Source organism: Pezoporus wallicus, unplaced genomic scaffold (assembly GCF_028554395.1).
Source record: "Pezoporus wallicus isolate ANWC-B61680 ecotype Strahan unplaced genomic scaffold, APGP_CSIRO_Pwel_v1 contig_8723, whole genome shotgun sequence".
Lineage (NCBI taxonomy): Eukaryota > Metazoa > Chordata > Aves > Psittaciformes > Psittacidae > Pezoporus > Pezoporus wallicus.
In genome coordinates, this window is record NW_026635404.1 from 1,107,397 (window position 1) to 1,125,738 (window position 18,342).

Genomic DNA, 18,342 nt, shown 5'->3' on the forward strand with positions numbered 1-18,342 from the left:
CAGGTTCAGAGAAATGTCATGTGGCCACAGTAAAATAAAGGGAATTTGGAAGGGTGTGAGAGCAACCACTGGAACTGGTTGAGAGGGAGGCACTCCTCATTATGAAAGTAGGAAGGGGGAGTCCTGAATCTCTTCATGGTCTTTACCTATCCTGCATACGAGAAACTGGAGAGGCATCATGCAGTGAATCAGGGGCTTTAGCAGGTTATCCCAAACAGACCCATGCGTGTATGGACTGGACAGCTTGGATTTAGCTGTGAACCCAAATTGTGGCCGCAGGCTGTTATGCCCAAATCATGTCATCTTAGGAGCCCTTGCCCCCTGTTCACTGTCCTTCTAACGTATCTTAGAAATATGCACAAGCAGCACTATAAGTTGAGCGGTTTGGCTGACAAGATGGACTTTTTATTGTTGGTTGTCATTTTTGTGGTCTTGGTTGCTTAAATCTGACAGCACCTTCCTGATGTGGAAGGGAGAAAGGAGCAATCAGACATGGGGAAACACAAGGGTGATAGGTAAAGTTATAAAAGACAGAGCCATATTTCATCGTGAGCACTATTTTAAAATATGGTCCTATATTTAATGTTAATGGAAGCCATCATTCATGCATCATTGCCATAGGAACATTTCTATTAACATTAAGCATTCTTCGATACCAATAAATGCTACTGGCTGGCAGAGGAAAGTTACAACGTGTGTAATTTTGCTCTTTGTTTTCTCTTACCATGTGTAGGTGTCTGGGTGGCACTGTTTAGAATCAGGTGATTATAATTTTGCTCTTGGTCATCTGAAATTCACAGAAAAAAACAAAATCCCTTTAAGAAACAGAGCTCAGCAATGCCACTGATCTGCAGATGATAATTACAGCTCACAGCGTTCACAGGAAATCTCAGCATGATTAAAGAAAGGAGGAGAAAAAATGCTTAAGAAAGCAGAAGAGTCTGTTATGTAGTTCACTTAAAATTCCAGATGCAAGACGAGCATGATAATGGGAAACTGCCCCCCTTGTGCTGAGCCTGCAAATTACAGTTATCTGCAAAGGTGAAGAGCATGTCCAGACAGGAGCAAACCACCGCTGGTGTACCAACATCAGTGGTGTGTTCCTGGGGACTGCTGGAACCTCACAGCCCCTACTCCACCTCCCTCCAGCATGGAGGTTTTCAGGACATTAGCCCCAACCACATGAAAAACAGACTCTCCCTCTGTGACCACAACCTCAACAACAACGTCCAGTGTGAGTACAAGGAAAGACAAAACAAGTGGCCTCATAAATGAGGGAGGTGGAGTTAAATAGTTGCACATTTCCTTCCCCTGAGAAGTGAGAATGCTGTGAGACCGGATGCATTCAGTCTTAAATGCATCGAGCTGCAAAGTAAGAGTGTTCAATGGCACGATGACCGCTACCATTGTGGTTAGTAGCTACTCTTTGGGTTGGAAAACACTTTGTCACTGTAATAAAACCATTAGATAAGCAACTGCTGATAAACTTCTCTTGTCTTTAGTTTCCAGACAAGCCTTCAATAAGGAATGAATTCTTTGACTGAATCTTTACAACCCATTATGGAACTGTAGTAATATAGGCTGAGAAGAGATAACAAGAAACCTTCTTGCATCTCGTGCTCCCAGTGCAGGATGGGCTAGTCTGATGCCGTGTCTGCTATTCTTACAACCCTGTCACCGATATTTCACTTTTTCCCAAGAAGATCTGTTTCATTAGGTCTTTCTTACTGCCTCTTAGGCCAATTGTTTCTTTCCTGTCCACCAGGAGGGACATGGAGAAAATCCCCTTTGTTTCTGCAACAGCTCTTTATGGCAAAGCTCTTCCTATGTGTTCCCTTAATTTTATTCTTCAAGATAAACAATGTAATATCCTTTATGTTTCCCTATAAAACTTGCTTTGCCTTTGATTACTGCTATTGTAGCATCTTGTGCTCTCTCCAGTTGACCTTGATCGTCCTCAAATCTGGAATACAATGTGAGATGTTTCTGGGAAGAGACCTTGCCAGTATAGAGATGAGTGAATGGATTTTTCCCAGTCGTCCACTCTTCTTCACAGAAACTTGCACCATCTTTTTCTTTTCTGGTTCATGTAAAGTTTATGTTCCTCTGTCATTCCTTATTGCTTTTTCAAAGAAATGCTACCTGCCCAACGGGTCCTCAACAAATACAAGGCTTTTTAGTATTCCTATTTCAGTCCAATATGTGGCATTTTTCTCCATTTAATCAATTTATTTTCAGTCTATTTCTCCAATCTGTCAAGAACATTTTAAATTCTAATCCCACTCTCTAATAGATTCCTGGTCATCCAAGCTTCATATCAGCTGCAAATTTAATAAGCAAATTCCTTTCCACCTGTAAAAGAAAAGAAGACTAAAAGCACATCAGTTCATCCTTCTGATATTTAGTTACCTTTTATGTTTAGTCAGCTATGATGGAATCTACCCCATAGAGGTTCATTAAGAACATGCTTCTCAACTTAGTTTCACACTACTTTCCCAGAAGCCACTGAAAATCTTGCTAAGGTCATGTTCCTTCATATCAACTATTAATCCCTGGCCACAAATCACAGTGAAAAAATAAAACTCAGATTAGCTTGACATGATTGCTTCCTGATAAGTCCATGTTGGCTGCTGCTTTATCTCACTTGAAACTCATCTGCCTGCACAGCATGTTGAATGTCTGTGTACAGCCAGAGTTAAAACCAGAGGTTATTTATTTGGATGACAACAGACTGAACACATTGGTTTATTTCTCCATCTAGAAAAGAGGCACTCATTATATACACAGACAGCTGAAATATAGAAAGGGTATCAATCTGGCTAGAAGTAAGTGATGAGCAAACCTTGAAACGAGACCAGGTTAACGTAGGTACCTAAAGTGCCCTTGAATACGTGGCCTACAGGTTGCCTAAGTTAGAATGTTCCTTTAGATCCTTCACTGCTGATTACTTTCAGCCAGCAGTAACCACTTTTGTCAGTTCAGTTTCTGTTCCTCCACATAGTCTAATTTCACTTTAGCTTGAAAACTGGACCAGAGGATGGGTGGCACAAGTAAGACAATGCATGTTTCTGGAGTGCCTGTAACTGTCCATAGGGATTTTCAGATATACAGAACCAGATGGGACTCTTCATCTAGATTCCAGCAAGCATGATACAGGATCCCACTCCTCAGTTTCTGCATTAGGTTTTAACTGTTTCTGGAGTTCAAACAGACCTTTTCAGTAATAAGATTTTATAGGAGTGTATATGATGGAAAGTCTGATACATGTCTAAAAGAAATAGCTGCAGTATTTTTAGTCTTCATTACCAAACCCCACAATATACTTCAGGTCCCATCCGTTATCATCTGGCTTCAACTCCACAGAGCCATCCGTGTCTCTCCTGCATCGGGGAGCCACCACTGCTCCCAGCACTTCAGATGTTTCTCACCAGTACTGAGCAGAGGGGAAGGACCACTCCCCTTGACCAGCAACACTCCTCCAAATGCAGTCTAGGATGCTGGTGGCCTTCATTGCCACAAGGGCACATTGCTAGCTCATGTCCAACTTGATGTCCATTGTGTATTTTGGGTTATTTTACCCGCCATCAATTGCCTTATTTATAAGTTATTAAATCTATTTTTGAAACCTAGGTAGTGAGTAATGAGCTTTTTTATGGTGAGTTTTATGACCTCTCCTTGACATTCCCACTTGATAAATTCATTGAGCAGGACTAAATTGCTATACAGACACTTCTCTCCTGAAAGCCTTACAGAGTGAAATGTTTCCCTAGGAGGTAAACATCTTTCTATACGCTTTGTCTTGCAGCCTGTGGCTCCTGTGCTAGTCCCTCTGGGTTTCAGGCAGGTGTAGGGCTGCGGTCATGCGGAGGAGCTAAGGACAGCAAGGACTTCCAGCCTGGCTACAGGAAAGCTACATTTACAAAGCAAGTCACAGAAAACATCCAAACATCCAAACTGTTTGTTTTCTTCCCAACTGATGTTGCTTACACACCACAGGAGCTGACAGATAAAAGGTTACACAGAGATGGAGACGCTTATGTGTGTGAAAAGCAATCACTTAAAACAGTGGCTGACATAACTTGAACACATTCATTGCTCCTGAAGGGAGACAACAGAGGTTTCTCTCCTGAAAACACTGAATACTCCATTGCAGTCACTTACTCTCACAACCTTGCTCCTGGGTGAAAGTGAAGTATGTCTTCATTGAGGACACACCTGCATCTACATGAATAGTCTTTTGATTCTAATCAGCTTTCCATTTCATGCCAAGTATTTTCTCTTTCCCTCTCCCTTTCCCTTTATCTTTCCTTTTCCCTTTCCCTTTTATTTTCTTTTTCCATTTTCTTTTTTTTTTTCCCTTTTCTTTTCCCCTCTGTTCCCCTCCCCTTCCCTTCTTTTTCCTCTAAATACCTCAGGTGCTTTGAGGCTACTGCTGAAGAAATGCCATCCAGAATAGCCAGACCCTGAATTATTGGCATTTTCACGTAGCTGAGCTAATCAGACATCTGAATGCAGCACTGGGCTTCATTTACCACTTGTGTAGCCTATTGTAAACACTTTCTAAGCAATAAAATGCTTTACAATGATGGCTGAGCCTTCCTGCACCTCTTCAGGTTTAACAAGATAATGCTGTTAATTGTGAAGTGCCAGTTAGGCGGAAGCGTATCTATTGTAGAGACAAGAATTTGAGTTCAAAGCTATTTGCTAGAAAACTCCATTAGGGAATAAAGGATTCACAGTGCTTTGCATTGCCAGACCACAATACCAAATTTCTTAGCACAGCTGGAGGAGCGATCAGATACAATAATCAGCAGAAAGAATGAGATGTTTTGCTGGCAGACGTGAAACCAGTGCTCCCAATGCCTTTGCAGTCCAGGGGAAGACACGTGGACACACAGGGGTTTTTTAGGGCTTCAGGTTTTTTTCCAAAGGAGTAAGAACAAGAAGCATTTCGTAAGATAGTAAGGATTAGGTATTAGGAAAAATTCTTCCCTGTGAGGGTGTGTAGTGATAGTGCAAGGGGGAATGGCTTTAACCTGACAGAGATGGGAGATGAGATCTCGGGAAGAAGCTCTTCCCTGTGAGGGTGCTGAGGCGCTGGCACAGGGTGCCCAGAGAAGCTGTGTCTGCCCCATCCCTGGCAGTGCTCAAGGCCAGGTTGGACACAGGGGCTTGGAGCAAGCTGCTCTAGTGGAAGGTGTCTCTGCCTGTGGCAGGGGTTGGAGCTGGAGGAGCTTTAAGGTGCCTTCCAACACAAACCAGTCTGTGATGATTCTATGATGGTGATGATCCCTCTATTAATTCCTAAAACACACATGAATTTTTTATAAGATGTCAAGTGTCAGCCATGGCATCTAACAATTGATTTCAAGAAGCTCAACCATCTTTTCCACTAAGGATGATAAAACATGAAACTATCATTTTTCCAGTGCATATGGAGAGTGCTTTATGGCCCTTATGAGGCAATATCAGCTCCCTTGCCCATCTCTGGGCAATGGTCACCGTGACTGCCCACAGCAAATCAGGATCTGTCTCTCGCAACCTGAGAACACTATTGATGGGCAACTAGAATCGAGCATCTGGATTAGCTCGAGGGGATGCTGCTGGACAGCCCGTCACCCCCTTCTTCAGAGAGGCAGGTCTCCTTATCTGCTGAGGTGCCAATCTCAGCACTGACAGGAGCTTCAGTTCCTTTGGTCAGGAATAGACAGCTCTGGTTTGCATCATAAATCACTGAACTGTCTGTCTCCAGATGTAAAATTCCAGGTAACTGACAAAGAAAAATTTAAGTAGCCCCCAAGGAGTTCCCATTGCACTTCTTATCCATGTGATCCTCTTAAGAAAGAGGTTTTTTTTGCACAGACTTACCCCTTCCTTTGGTACTTGATTTTAGTCTTCCCTGGGGGATATTTTTTCACTGTCAGGGATATTGTATGTGTTTATTGCTACTAAAAACTAGATTTATTGTGCTCTAGAATGGAAAAAATACCCAGTGTCACAATATGGAAAGAAAATGCTGTATTTTCAACCTGTCTTTCCTAATAAAGTTCCTTATAAAAACTGAAAACAAGGATATTTTTACTATATGTCAACTATGTTATAGATACATGATAGATCTGACACTATTTTGCATTACTTTTACAGTATTTATTAAAGTACTGAGAACTACTCTGAAATCTATAGTTGACAGGACAAAAGAAATGGACTAAACAGGAGCAAGCAGCCTATAAAGTACATTCCTTGCCTTCTGGCCCTCTGGTGTTTTCAGCAGCCTCAGCATTTACCTACCTTGAACCTTATTCCCCAGCTGAGGTTTTCAGAGAAGGATGTAACAAGTGGTTTATTTTTCTGATGACCAGACAAGTGTTTGGAGTCTGCACTAATGGAGAGAAAAATCCCTTTCAAGGGCTAAGCTTCCAGAGTACTTAAATACTTGAGGCTTTAGGAACTGGAAGAGTTGCAGATGCTAAGGAAAAGGGGGAAAGCAGACCAAAAACTGTTCATGGGAACATAAGTACTTTCAGCATGAAGCTACCCTTGGGCAAACTCTGGTCAAGCAAAGCTGAGCAGGGTGCCTGGGTGAAGGGAGTGAACATCAACCCTTTTCTATGCAAGACCTTTTCCCATGAGTTTGGATTAGACAGGGATGGGGGCAGACGGCAGCTCCCAGTGCTTGGGGCCATCCCAGGGAATGAGAGAGGCTGAGCCCATGATTCTCTCCTAAGGAAGGTCTGGAAGCAGCCAGGACCCTGCAGTGGTGATGAGCATATGAACAGTTAGCCTGGGATTGTCAAATCCCAGCTGTCTTCCATGTACATTAGCCAATAACTAACTACTTAACACTTTTCTGCTGTGACTATCCTACTTGCAGGGTGTCTCTGCACCTGGCTAACGATACCCACAAAAACTGACCCTAAAACAGGGACTGCAGCAAGGGGCACATAAGACAAAGCCAAAAATGACACTACTAGTAAAGTCAGCGTGTCAGTCATTAAAGGGGTTGGAAATGCCAGATTAAAGACTGTCCCCAAACTCTTAATTCAATATTCATTATGTCAGGTTTTTGTTCTACCATTCCAGCCTATTTTTCAGCTGTAATCCTGTGACTCATTCATTGAACAGGATGCTCGGGGAATAAGGCAGCTATTCAAGAGTTATTTTAATCCTCATTAAGCGGTGAATGGCCCTGTTCTTTAGTATGCCACACCATCCAAATCCTGCACTGATTATGGAACTGTTATTTTCCATGCAGGCTTTCCTCTTGTGCTCATCTAAGCCTCACAAACAGCTTCCAGACTCACACTGCAGGTAGGGTGGGGTCTGTCAGCCCCAGGTTTAAACTGAGCAATTGTATCTGCATGTGCAAAGGTTTTATTACTGTGAGAAACAGCCGTGGAACACTCGGGTCAGATTTTGCAGATCACAAAGGGGATTTTTAATAGGGATTTGCAAGCATAAATCAGGTGCTGATTAATTACACCACTTATGTGGGGAGGGGAAGGCAGGTACAACTGCTCCTGGCTTACATGTGGTGGAAATGATGACGAAGGCAGATGGAATCATTTCCCTGTGGCCAAGCAGTAATGTGAGGACCGGAGATGCTCCCCCAGCCCAGTTCTCCCCATCACATCCCTGTCGGTGGCAAGAGCACATCCTGCCCGATCTTACCCTATGGCTGTGGGAGCTCAGCTGGGACTCCCTGGCAGTGGCAAGAGAGAATTCTGGTTCACCTGGATGCCAATCAAGTGCTCACCCTGGAGCTGTCCTTTGGTGCCTCCTGTGTCCCACATCTTGGCTCTGCTACAAACCTCCTTCATTGCACAGCACTGCCTCGTGTCCAGAGCTGTTCTGCCCAAGGCAGGTATTTCTCTATGCAGCACTTCCACTAACTGAAAAAGCTCTTGATGGAAAGCTCTGATTTTTATTGTTGGGCTTGATACAAACTGTTTATTATCAGAAGGTTTTTGACATAAGTATACATGTATACCTACGGACATATAACATTAAAGTGCATGTGTTATGTGCATGTAGACCCTGATAGGTATGGATCACCTGGTCCTCACAACAGAAGAAGAGAACGTATGTGGTGATGGCTGATTTCACTTTCTTTGTGACTGTGCAATGGGTAGGTATGTACATTGCAGCCATAACTGCTTCACAGCCATGGTGGTGTTCAGTAGTTATTTTAAGGCTTAAATGAACTGTAAGAAATGAAAGAGGAGGTGGATGTACAGCTGCAGGTGGAAACTACTCAGCTGCAATGGGCTCTGAAGTTGTAGTGGTTATGTCATACCACTGCAGAAAACCAGTCTGACCCACTGAGCTGTGCTAAAAGATGGGGAAAACAACCTTTCTCCCCCAAACACCTGAATAAAAATGGGAAGCATGAGGAGGACTGTCTCACACAACAGGACTTCAAGTTCCCTCACAGAATTGTCTCCTCTATTGAAGGCACACATGAACTCACACACTCATTCAGAGGGTTCTTTTCCTCCCACATACACCTTATCCCCAGTGATGGAACAAGCAGCATGTAAACCATGCCCACTCATGAGCTCCCTACACAGAAGCATATTTCTCCTTCACAGTGCATTCATGTAGATACTCACTGACTCTTTTAAAAGCATTGAGGTGCCAAACTGTAAAAGCAAACTGCCTGGAAGAGCTTGGTATGAGGAAAACTCTATTGGGTTTGAGCAGCTACAGCTGAAAAGTGAAGCTACAGAAAAACAAAACCACAAGAAGAACATTTCCCAGTCTTGGCTAAAATGTGCTTTGAAAAACCAGCAGCACCAGAGGGAAGATAAAGGTTATAACAGAGCTCCAGAGATTTCTCCCCAGGGAAACTGATACCTTTTGAAGCACCTCTGCAAAGGCTGTTTTCTCAATGAAGAAATGTTATTTTCCTCTGTGTAGACAACGGAGCATGAGGTCTATCAAAAAGGGCAACATTTTCCAGTGTTAACAAAGCCTTACCGGCCTCACCAGCACAAAAAAAGACATACCCTGCATGGGGATTTCTTAACAGCAATGCCTCTGCCTTTATAGAGCAATAACTGCAATGACCCTCACCCCCCCAAACGAGAATGTTTGAACTCACTTTTGAAGTTTAGATTGGATGTAAGGAGGAAATTCTTTACTGTGAGGGTGCTGAGGCACTGGAATGGGTTGCCCAGAGAAGTTGTGAATGCTCCATCCCTGGCGGTGTTCAAGGCCAGGTTGGATGAAGCCTTGGGTGATATGGTTTAGTGTGAGGTGTCCCTGCCCATGGCAGGGGTTTGGAACTGGATGATTTTAAGGTCCTTTCCAACCCTAACTATTCTATGATTCTATGATCTGGAGTTCTTCAGTTTTAATTTACTTAGCGCTGCCCTTTCTCACATCATGAAAAAGAAGTGGTGAAATGAATAGAAGAAATCCCAATGAAGAGAAAGAACAAGGACTTTCTTCCTGAGAGGGAAAGCTCAGCACAGCTGGTGGCAAACCCCATAGGACAAACTTAGCTGGTGTTGACAGTCACTGCCTGGGATCCCTTCTGTGTCTGGGAACTTCACACTGACTTTCCAAACGCAAAGTAATCAGATAAACAGGGACTGGTTTGCTCAGAAACCAAACAGCTGAGCAGGCTGCATGACTAACACGAGGCAGCAGCTCACAAGCAGCATCTGGGGGATCAGGCCTGGATGCTAACCTTTGGAAACATTTAAAATAGGCAGATCACGGTGAAAACATATGGTCAGAAGAGAACAAAATGTGTCCTTTAAAGGGCATTTCTGAAGATGAAGTTGATTTTAGAAGATAGAAATAGTATGGGTTTCTGAAGCAGGATTAGTTAAATGCAATCTTTTGTGGAACACAGCCAGCTATTGCACAGAGTGGAGAGATAATTATGCTAATACCTTTGGAAGAAACACATGGTCGTTTTTAACCCCGTGGTATTGGCAGAAAAGAGAAGCAAAGGGAACACAGAGTCCTCCCCTTGATTTTCCCTCTTTCAGGAAGTAGAAAGAGAAATGCAAAGTGAAATTACTGTGAGAAAGGCTTTTCATTGAGTCTGGTGGGACTGTGCTTCCACTTGGAGAGAAGTCAGAGACCTTGTTCACAGATGTACCTTAGGAAACAGCCAGGAGTGTCTGGCTGTCCCATCTTGCTCTTTATACTGAAGAGACAAGATATAGCAGTTAAACTCCAAGCATAATTCACACACACACGATCTCATTTGGATTCCCATGGAACCAAATGGCTCAGAATTGGTACTTGTCCTCTCACCCGGGGAACTACAGGGGGATGCCCAGAGACCACAGTGAGGAGGCTGGGCTGCAAGCTTGCATAGAGCAGATCAGAGCCCAGCAGAGCTTTTCTGTCCTCTGTTCTGCTTAGGAGCGATAAATGCACCACGTTATAACCAACATGATAGTCAAGATAAGCAGACTCTTAACTTGTCAACTGATTTTAAATCACTTTCAACTCACAGAAATTCACTTGCTCTTAATCTGCCAGCAAGACACAGCCAGCCTCAGGGCATTTGGATATCGAAGCAAGGACTTCATATTACAGAGCTCTCTGCTAGGGGCCAGGAACAAGAACGTGTGTACCACAGTTGTTTTAAGTTTAATTCATCCTTTTGATGATTTCTGGCATTTTCTATTCCTAGATGCAGGACTGCTTTGCATGCTTGTTAACTGCTAAACATGGCTTTGGGCCAGTACTTTACAGACAATTAAGATCTAGATCCAATCTAACACTGATCATATTCTTAACCTGAAGCATGTAAGTGAAGTCACCAGCACTAATCAAGCACTTAAAATGAACCACAGGCATAAGTGCTTTATTAAGGTGAAAAGAAAGTGGCGCTATGTTAAGGAAGAACTAAAAGCTCTATTTAAATCCATCTCTAATCCTAGCAGCAATTAAGCAGATGGTTTACTTTAAGCATCTCCTGAAGCCTCACAGAAGTCACCTTAAATAGTAGCTTTCAAAATAGCACTTCTGTAGAAATACCTGCATATGACAATGGCAAAATGTGGCTTTTTACCGTTGATTACCTTTCAGTGTTTCCATTCCATCAGACTCGATGTGGGAGAAGGTAACACATACTTTTTGAAGGAGAGGAGGACAGACGTACTAAGGCTGACCACTAGGAATACCACATTCCTTGGATGAAACACACATCCCTGCTTATTTTATGCATGCTTATTATTTTATTGGTATATTTTTAATAAATACCTCCTTAAAAAGCCCTTTTCCATGTGTTGTGACCAGACAGTTTCTGCTTGGCCAAGTCAAAACCAGCTGAGATGATAAAACAACTGGATTTCTTTAAATCATTTTCTTGTTGCATGTTTGTAATTCTCAGAGCAACTTTGATGTGGGGAAAATTGGATTCCTGTTAAGGGGGACCAAAAAAAAGTCATTTGGAATGAGAAAATCTGGATGTGCTTAGAGGAACTTGCTTTCTTTTTCGGGAAAGCAGGGTGGAGGTGTACACATGCAGGGGTTGAGTGCCATCCCTCCTTGTCCCATGGATCTATGCTGGCAGTAAGTTACAGTATTTATCATGTATTTGGGTTTGCTTAAACAGGTCCTGTTTTGGGAAATCCTATAGTAAATACTGAAGTAACATCTTTAAAACCATCATTGCTTGTTGTGGCATCCCGGTACCTCTTTCTGTAGCAAATGAGCATCCCTTGACACAAATGCTGGTGTGTCCAATTGTCCCAATTTCAGCAGAAGTGCAGTATTTTATCACAAAACTTTAAAGCCCCAGGGTCTTGAATCATGTGATGAGCAGGGATTTCCTCTGTCTTTCCATTAAAGGGGGATCGCTTCCTCCTTTTTGGTAAAGAAGAGGCAGCAGCAGCACTTTGCCCCTTGAAGGCCCTCAAGGCAAAAGGCAAGCACAAGGCATCAACATTTATTTATATGGACTGTGGATTTTAATCAAACCTCAGCTTTGTTTTCAGAACTCATTTGTGGTTCCTTTACCACATGTCCTTGGTAATATTGAAGCTCCCCTCGTAACTTATGCAGTATTTACTACCTTTCTGTACTGAAACCTGGCAGTATGGCAGAGTGCAGTATTTATAGCAGTATGAACTACTCTCCAGTAGGTAAAGCAATTCCTCTTTATTTACTCACTCTGTGCCTTCTATGGGAATACTCCTGTTAGCAGATTCAATGCTTTCTGGAGCACGGCTTTTTTATTGGGTTTTGATTTTATGTTATCTCTGCACCAAGTTTACTAAGGCCAAGCAAAGCAGTTCTGTGGTCGTATGAATTGGATGTGAGTGAGTGATGCTACTGAAGGAGATGGTCTTGCTGCCTCCTCAGCTCTCAGCCAGGTGATTCTCCTGCCTCTCTTGTGCCTGTGTTAGGATATTTAAGATCTTGCAGAAAATTCCCACTGCTTTTGTTTGTTTTCCTTATCCAGGTCAGTTTTGGGCTAGGTCAGGTTCCTGATCTCCCCTTCTGCACCAGGGTGAGAGGCATGGTGAGCAGATGGAGATCAGAGCAAGGATGCAGCTGCCCTCTTCAGAGGTGAATGAGGTTCATGTCACATTGAAGGGGCTGATGTGGTGTGCTAAGTGACTGCTTTACTTCAGTGATTCTGGTCCAAATTTGAAGCTGCTGCAGGGACAAAAATTCCATGAGCACGTACATGGTCCAGGTCTACAGAGTAAGGAACACAACTGCATTTCAATAAGAAAAATGGGGTTTGTCCAAGCTTTCTCATGACTTACAACCCTCTGAAAGCCTTCAAAACCCTCTAGTTCAACAACTGCCCAAGGACCACCCTGGAGCTGAAGGAAAATCTGGGCCCAACTGGACCAAAGCATTGCCAGTGGAGCAAAGGAGTGCAACTGCATCCTTCTGAATGTGGCAAGCGATCCCATCTGCAGCCTTTGGACCAACTATCCCTGAGACATGAATCCCTTGCAATCACTCTGCTTACTGGGGGGGCTGTCCCTGGAGAGGGGGTTTAGTAAAGATGTGAAACAGAGGACAAAGAAAGCTGAACTACAGGTGAAGCCAAGCAAGATGTGCTGTGGTGGTAGGACTGCAAAAGGCTGGTTGCAAAACCACACTGACCATACCGTGCAAGCTCCTCTCTATAGCACTCCCCTGCAGAACAAATATGCAGTAAGTTAAGGGTTCAGTTTGAGAGCGAGCACTTTGGAGTAATCTCATGGACAGATATCTGGAGCTGCCTCCCCTGTGCTGGACTGGACTCCTCTCAAGGTCCACAGGGACAGACTGAGCCCATGCTTCCTTTCCTCAAAGCAGATCACCAAATTAAGCTGTAGATATTTGGGCATCCCTTTTTCTATGTGTTGGCTCCAAAAGTCCTCCAGAGTTTGGGGGAAATCCCCTGTTTCATGGACTGAGAAACCGGGAGAAAGAAGGAGAAAAGTTCCCTGAATAGCAAAGTCATTCTTGCAGGGTACAGCAATAACTGCAGGACATTTTCCCAGTGCAGAGAAGCCCTTTTTTCCCTCTCCCATTTCCCTGTTTTATTCTCCATCTGCTTTCCCCCCTTCAGTGCTGTGGTAAGTTGCTGTCCAGATGGTGCTGACACACTGCAGTGTACGTAGTCCAGATGCAAAGCAGATCCCTTGAGGAAGGTGACTCCCTCTGCACCAAGAGACGAGCTGCAAAACTTACTGGGGAGACACTTCTAAGAGAGGAGACCTTGCTCCTGGGCAGCCAGGGAGGAGCAACCTGAGCAGCTCTTTGTCCTTCTACAGCCCTGTCACCTCGCACCTCCATGGTGAACACCTTCCTGCGAGTTGAAATCACCTGAAATCAGCTAACCAATAGCCTGTGCTCAGTAATGGACGCACTTAGAACCATAGAATCAACTGGGTTGGAAAAGAGCTTTCAGCTCATCCAGTCCAACCCTTACCCCAGCAGTGCCAAGGCCACCCCTAACCCATGGCACTGAGGCCTCGTCCCCACGCTGTGTGAACACCTGCAGGGACGGTGACTGCAGCCCTGCCCTGGGCAGCCTGTTCCAATGCCTGAGCACCCTCTGGGGCAGGAATTGTTCCTCAGCTCCATCTAAACCTGCCCTGGTGCAGCTTGAGGCCGTTTCCTCTTGTCCCATCCCTTGTTCCTTGGGAGCAGAGCCCAGCCCCTCCTGGCTCCATCCTCCTGTCAGGCAGTTGCAGGGAGCGATCAGGTAGCACTCGATGTTCATAAATACAAGCATTTCAGCTGTGATCACGTTCCACGGCCCCTGGGCAGGGTCTCAGCCCGGCTGATGTCCCGTTAGCAGCGCAAAGCAGTCGTTGTCCAGCCGCAGGTGCACAGCAACGAAGTGTCCATTAGATGGCGAGCTCCTCTCTGCCATGGGATGCGCTCCATCCATGCGCCTCTGCCCATCTGCCCGGCTTCGGGCGTGTGTCTGCGGAAAACAGGCTCGGCAGCACCATGCACTTGGTGTGGCACGGAAAAGAGGATTCTTCCAATGGTTATGGAGCACCAAAGGTCTGGGCAGAGCTGTAAAATCAGCGTTCTTGACGGGAATGGGCCGCTATGGGTCTGAGCCAACATCTGTTACAAGGGAGAGTACCTGGGCTCTAAGAGCCGCTCCGCATCTGCTCAGTGGCTTTCTTGCTCTGGGGAGCCTGTGGTGGGTCCCGGCAATGGAATGCACTGGGCACAGGTATTCCCTCAGTGCTCTCCAGGCAGAGCAGCCCCGCATTGTTGTCTTTGCTGTACCCCAAAAGCCAAGAGGATGCTCTGGCAGCCTGCACGAGAGTGGACAGCCCTCCCCTCACCACCTTCACCCAGGGAAAGGCACCGGGCAGTGCTTTCATCTGCATTTGAAAGAGAAAGCCCTTAGCCCTGGTAAGCAGGAGCACAATTCAAAAGGGCTAATGTAATTGCTTTGCCTTTTCCATCAGGGAAAGTTCATTGAAAGTCTGATCTCATCTCTCCCTCTTCCTCCCAGATCCTTCCCAGGAGGGATGTGGGAAGGGATGTGGGAAGGGATGTTCTGCAGCCCTGACATCCAGGAATGAAAGTCTCGCAGTGTGCTCCAAAGCTCAGTGCCTCCAAGACACTCGGATTTGTTCTGTGGATCAGTGCTCCTGGGATATGTGTCATTCCCATAAACTGATCCTGGATCCCCTTGACTTGCTCTGCCCGGATGCAGGTTAACCCCATGCTCCACAAACCGGCTGCACTGCTTTCCACAGACAGCTTTCCTAAGAGTACCTGTGGTCACAGCCCACCCTCTGCATCCACAGATTGGCAGCTTCTGGTTCTTCCTGCCTAAAATGCCACTGGGTTTTCCGTACTGTTTGGATCAGGTTTGTTTGCTCTGAAAAGCTCAGCAGGGACTCACTGGGATTTGGGAATCTCTCCTCCCGGTCCCCACCTGCACACATGCAGCTAATAGGGCTCACTATTTTCATCACACCCTGCTCTTTCTGCTGCCCTCTGCTTTGCCAGCAGCCTGACAGATGCCAGGGTTTGCCTTCAGAGAGATCTGCTCCCCACCCAGCACTGGTAGCAGGAGGGAGAAGACAAGAATTGGGGGAACATCCTTTTGCAAAGTTCTTGGCAACACAGCACAGTTATCAGAGAGTCATTTCCCATTTCAGAGCAGCCCTCGTCTGCACATGGCACCCATGCATGGCAGGAAAGGACCTGCAGGGAGAAAGATGTCCCTCAGGTCCCAGGTTCTGTCCCCAAAGTCAGAACCAGCTTCCTGCTGCGTGGAACAGCCCAAAGCCACAGCAAAGGCATCCCTCACTTTCCACATGAGGTCTTGCCTGCTCTTAGGGAGCTGGGCACAGCTTCTGAATGAATTCTGGAGCTCAGATTTTAAAGGGCCTGCCAATTTTTGGTGGCAATGATGTACTTATCAATTTAATAAGTAATTCCTATTTATTAATGTCAACAGACCCTGACTCTTACTGTCATGATTGTTTTTCTAACTTTTGGCTCCACAATTCTGGATTTTACATGGGTCAAAAGAACTGAAGATTTACATTTTTCCTTTTTAATGCTAAATGAATGTCTCTTGTGCTAAGGAGCAATGAGGGCAGAGCAGGTACAAGATCCGGTCTGATCACAAATAGATTTGGGTTGGGAATTAGGAGAATTCCTGACAAGCCACCCAGTGAGGTTCTGAAACCCACTAGGTAAGAGGAAAACAGGAAAGAAAAGTGATGCCTTTGGAGTGGGAGATGGCTGGAGATAGGAGTCTCTTCTGATGGCAGCCTGCAGTGGCGTCAGTGACACCCTGAGATCCCCTTGAGCCTGATGAGCTGAGGCAGAGCAGTGTCCAGAGGCAGCATCCCCTGGCACACAGCTGGGTTATGGGGTGAACACCAGCATCTCTCTGTGTTGCTCACTGGAGGCAGGTTGAGAACCAACCCTTGAGCCAGCCCTGGGATTTTCCTGTTTCTTCTCTCCTGGATATTTTGCATTCTGCAAGTGAAGTGATGAGTCGTGATTCATTAGCTCCTGACCGGAATGCAAAGGCTGGGTCTGGCAGTCATGAAAATGGGTGATGAAAGTGCCATAATTCCATGGAGAGGCTCCCTGCCATGCTGCAGCTGTACAGTGCTGGGGCTGCGATGCTGCCCTGCTTCCCCAGAGCACAGCACAGCTCAGCGAGGAGCCACGGCCAGCAGCGTAGACACGTCTGCATGGTGAGAGTTGACAGTGAATGAACATGGCATCTTACAGAGGATTGTAGCACACTTGGAAAAAACCATTGCTCTAAATGGTGAGCAGCCACCACCTGAGCACAGCTGCTCTGGGCTGGAACACTGCAGCCACTCAGCAATTCATGACAGTGCTAAAAGCGGATGAGTGGGATCATAGTAACCATGAGTACAATTTGCTCCAGGACACAAGTGCTGAGATGTCTTTGCAAACAGCAGCTTCACAGGCCCCTGGGAGACAGGAGCATGATGTGCACTAAGAGCAGCATTTGCAAGTCACACTGTGAGTGATGCCTAAGACAAGGATTTCTCATACAGGAACACAACCTGGGCGCATAAGGTCTAGAAAATTTCATCTGGTCTTTTCTCTCCCCCCACTCCTTGCTTTCATCTCTCTCCCACTTTGCAAAAGAGCTTCTTTCTCCATGGATTCCCAGCATGGCTTGCTGGCAATAGGGAGAAAAGCAGAGAAGCAAGGCTGCAAGCTGCCGAGTTCTGTATGTGCAGAGATGTGATCCAGCCCATAGCAGTAGCTGTCAGGACTTGTCCTCTCCTCACCACCATCTCCTCACCCCTGTGCAATGAGAAGCAGAGATGCAAACCTCTCTTTTGCTGGGGAGGTGAGGCTTGCTGGCTCGGGCAAGGCTGCTCGGGCTGAGCTGTAAGGAGCTGAGCTGCAGGGTGGAGTGATGTGATGTGCCTAGCAGAGGGACACAAAGGCTGGGTTCCACAGGGAACTCCAGGATACTCATCGGGTGTTGGAGGATCTTAGGCTAGGACATCAGGCAAGGGCTCCTTAGTGGGAAGTGGAGCACAGAACTACCAACGCCATGGACAGCTTTTCTGATGAAGGGAGTGTGATAGCTGCTTTCAAGAGAGAACCTGGAGCTGGAAGTCAATCTTCTCAGGGGAAGGGGACTCAGCATGCTGAGGTGGTAGGAGAAGGACCAGTGGAGAAGGTGAGAGAAGGTGCTCCTGCTTGAAGAAGACTCCATGGTGCTAGGCTCGTCATTGCCAGCAAGTCTCTAGCTGCCAGGGGAAGCCCTGCAGGAGCAGCATGTGTCTTTGAGGTTGCTGTAAGTGACCCAAGTCCAGCCTGGTGAGCAACATGCAACTTATGAGCAAGCATTAAGCCAGAGCAGAAGCTATGAGCTGCAGCCTGTGTGCCCTCAGCCAGTCATCCCAGACCTCTGCCTGAAGTGCCAGGGAAAGCCAGGGTGCAGGGATGTGCAACCAGAAAGCTTTGGGTTTTGCTACCGCTTCACTTGCACTGCCATGGGTAGCTGCCTAAGCACTGAAGCATTTACAGTGTCCCAGCTTAAGGCTGCCAGATGACACTGTTGGCATTCACAGAGAGTCCCTGAGGCCGGGCAGAACAACCATCTCAGGAGTATCTGAGCTCCTCAAAGTTGGCTTTTGTTCCCTCATAGGGGAAGGAAGAGTTATCGACTGTGAGACCCCTCAACAACTGTCTGCAGTAATGAGACAGGGAGCAGGACAGTGGTCTCCCCCAGCTCCCAGTGCTGCCCAGCAAGCTCCCAGCCATGCCAGCAGGACACAGGAGCTGTGGCTCCCTCCTCAAGGAGCTTTTTGCCCAGATCTTCAGTTTCTGTCCATCTGGTAGAGACCCCAACTGGCCTCTTCCAGCTGCTGTGGCCTGGCC

The 18,342-nt window shown here is 45.9% G+C and overlaps 1 protein-coding gene across 3 annotated transcripts in view; it reads right to left on the bottom strand.

Annotated features, from left to right (window-relative positions):
- The window catches only part of SHISA6 (shisa family member 6), a 224,798-nt gene that overhangs the window by 20,906 nt on the left and 185,550 nt on the right, over positions 1 to 18,342 (bottom strand). For 2 of the 3 annotated variants that reach the window (XM_057423443.1, XM_057423433.1), the window contains exon 4: positions 725 to 787. The exons of the other annotated variant lie outside the window; for it this stretch is intronic. In XM_057423443.1, coding sequence (XP_057279426.1) covers positions 725 to 787 — 63 coding nt within the window. The remainder of the gene's footprint in view (positions 1 to 724; positions 788 to 18,342) is intronic. 3 annotated transcript variants of the gene reach the window in all.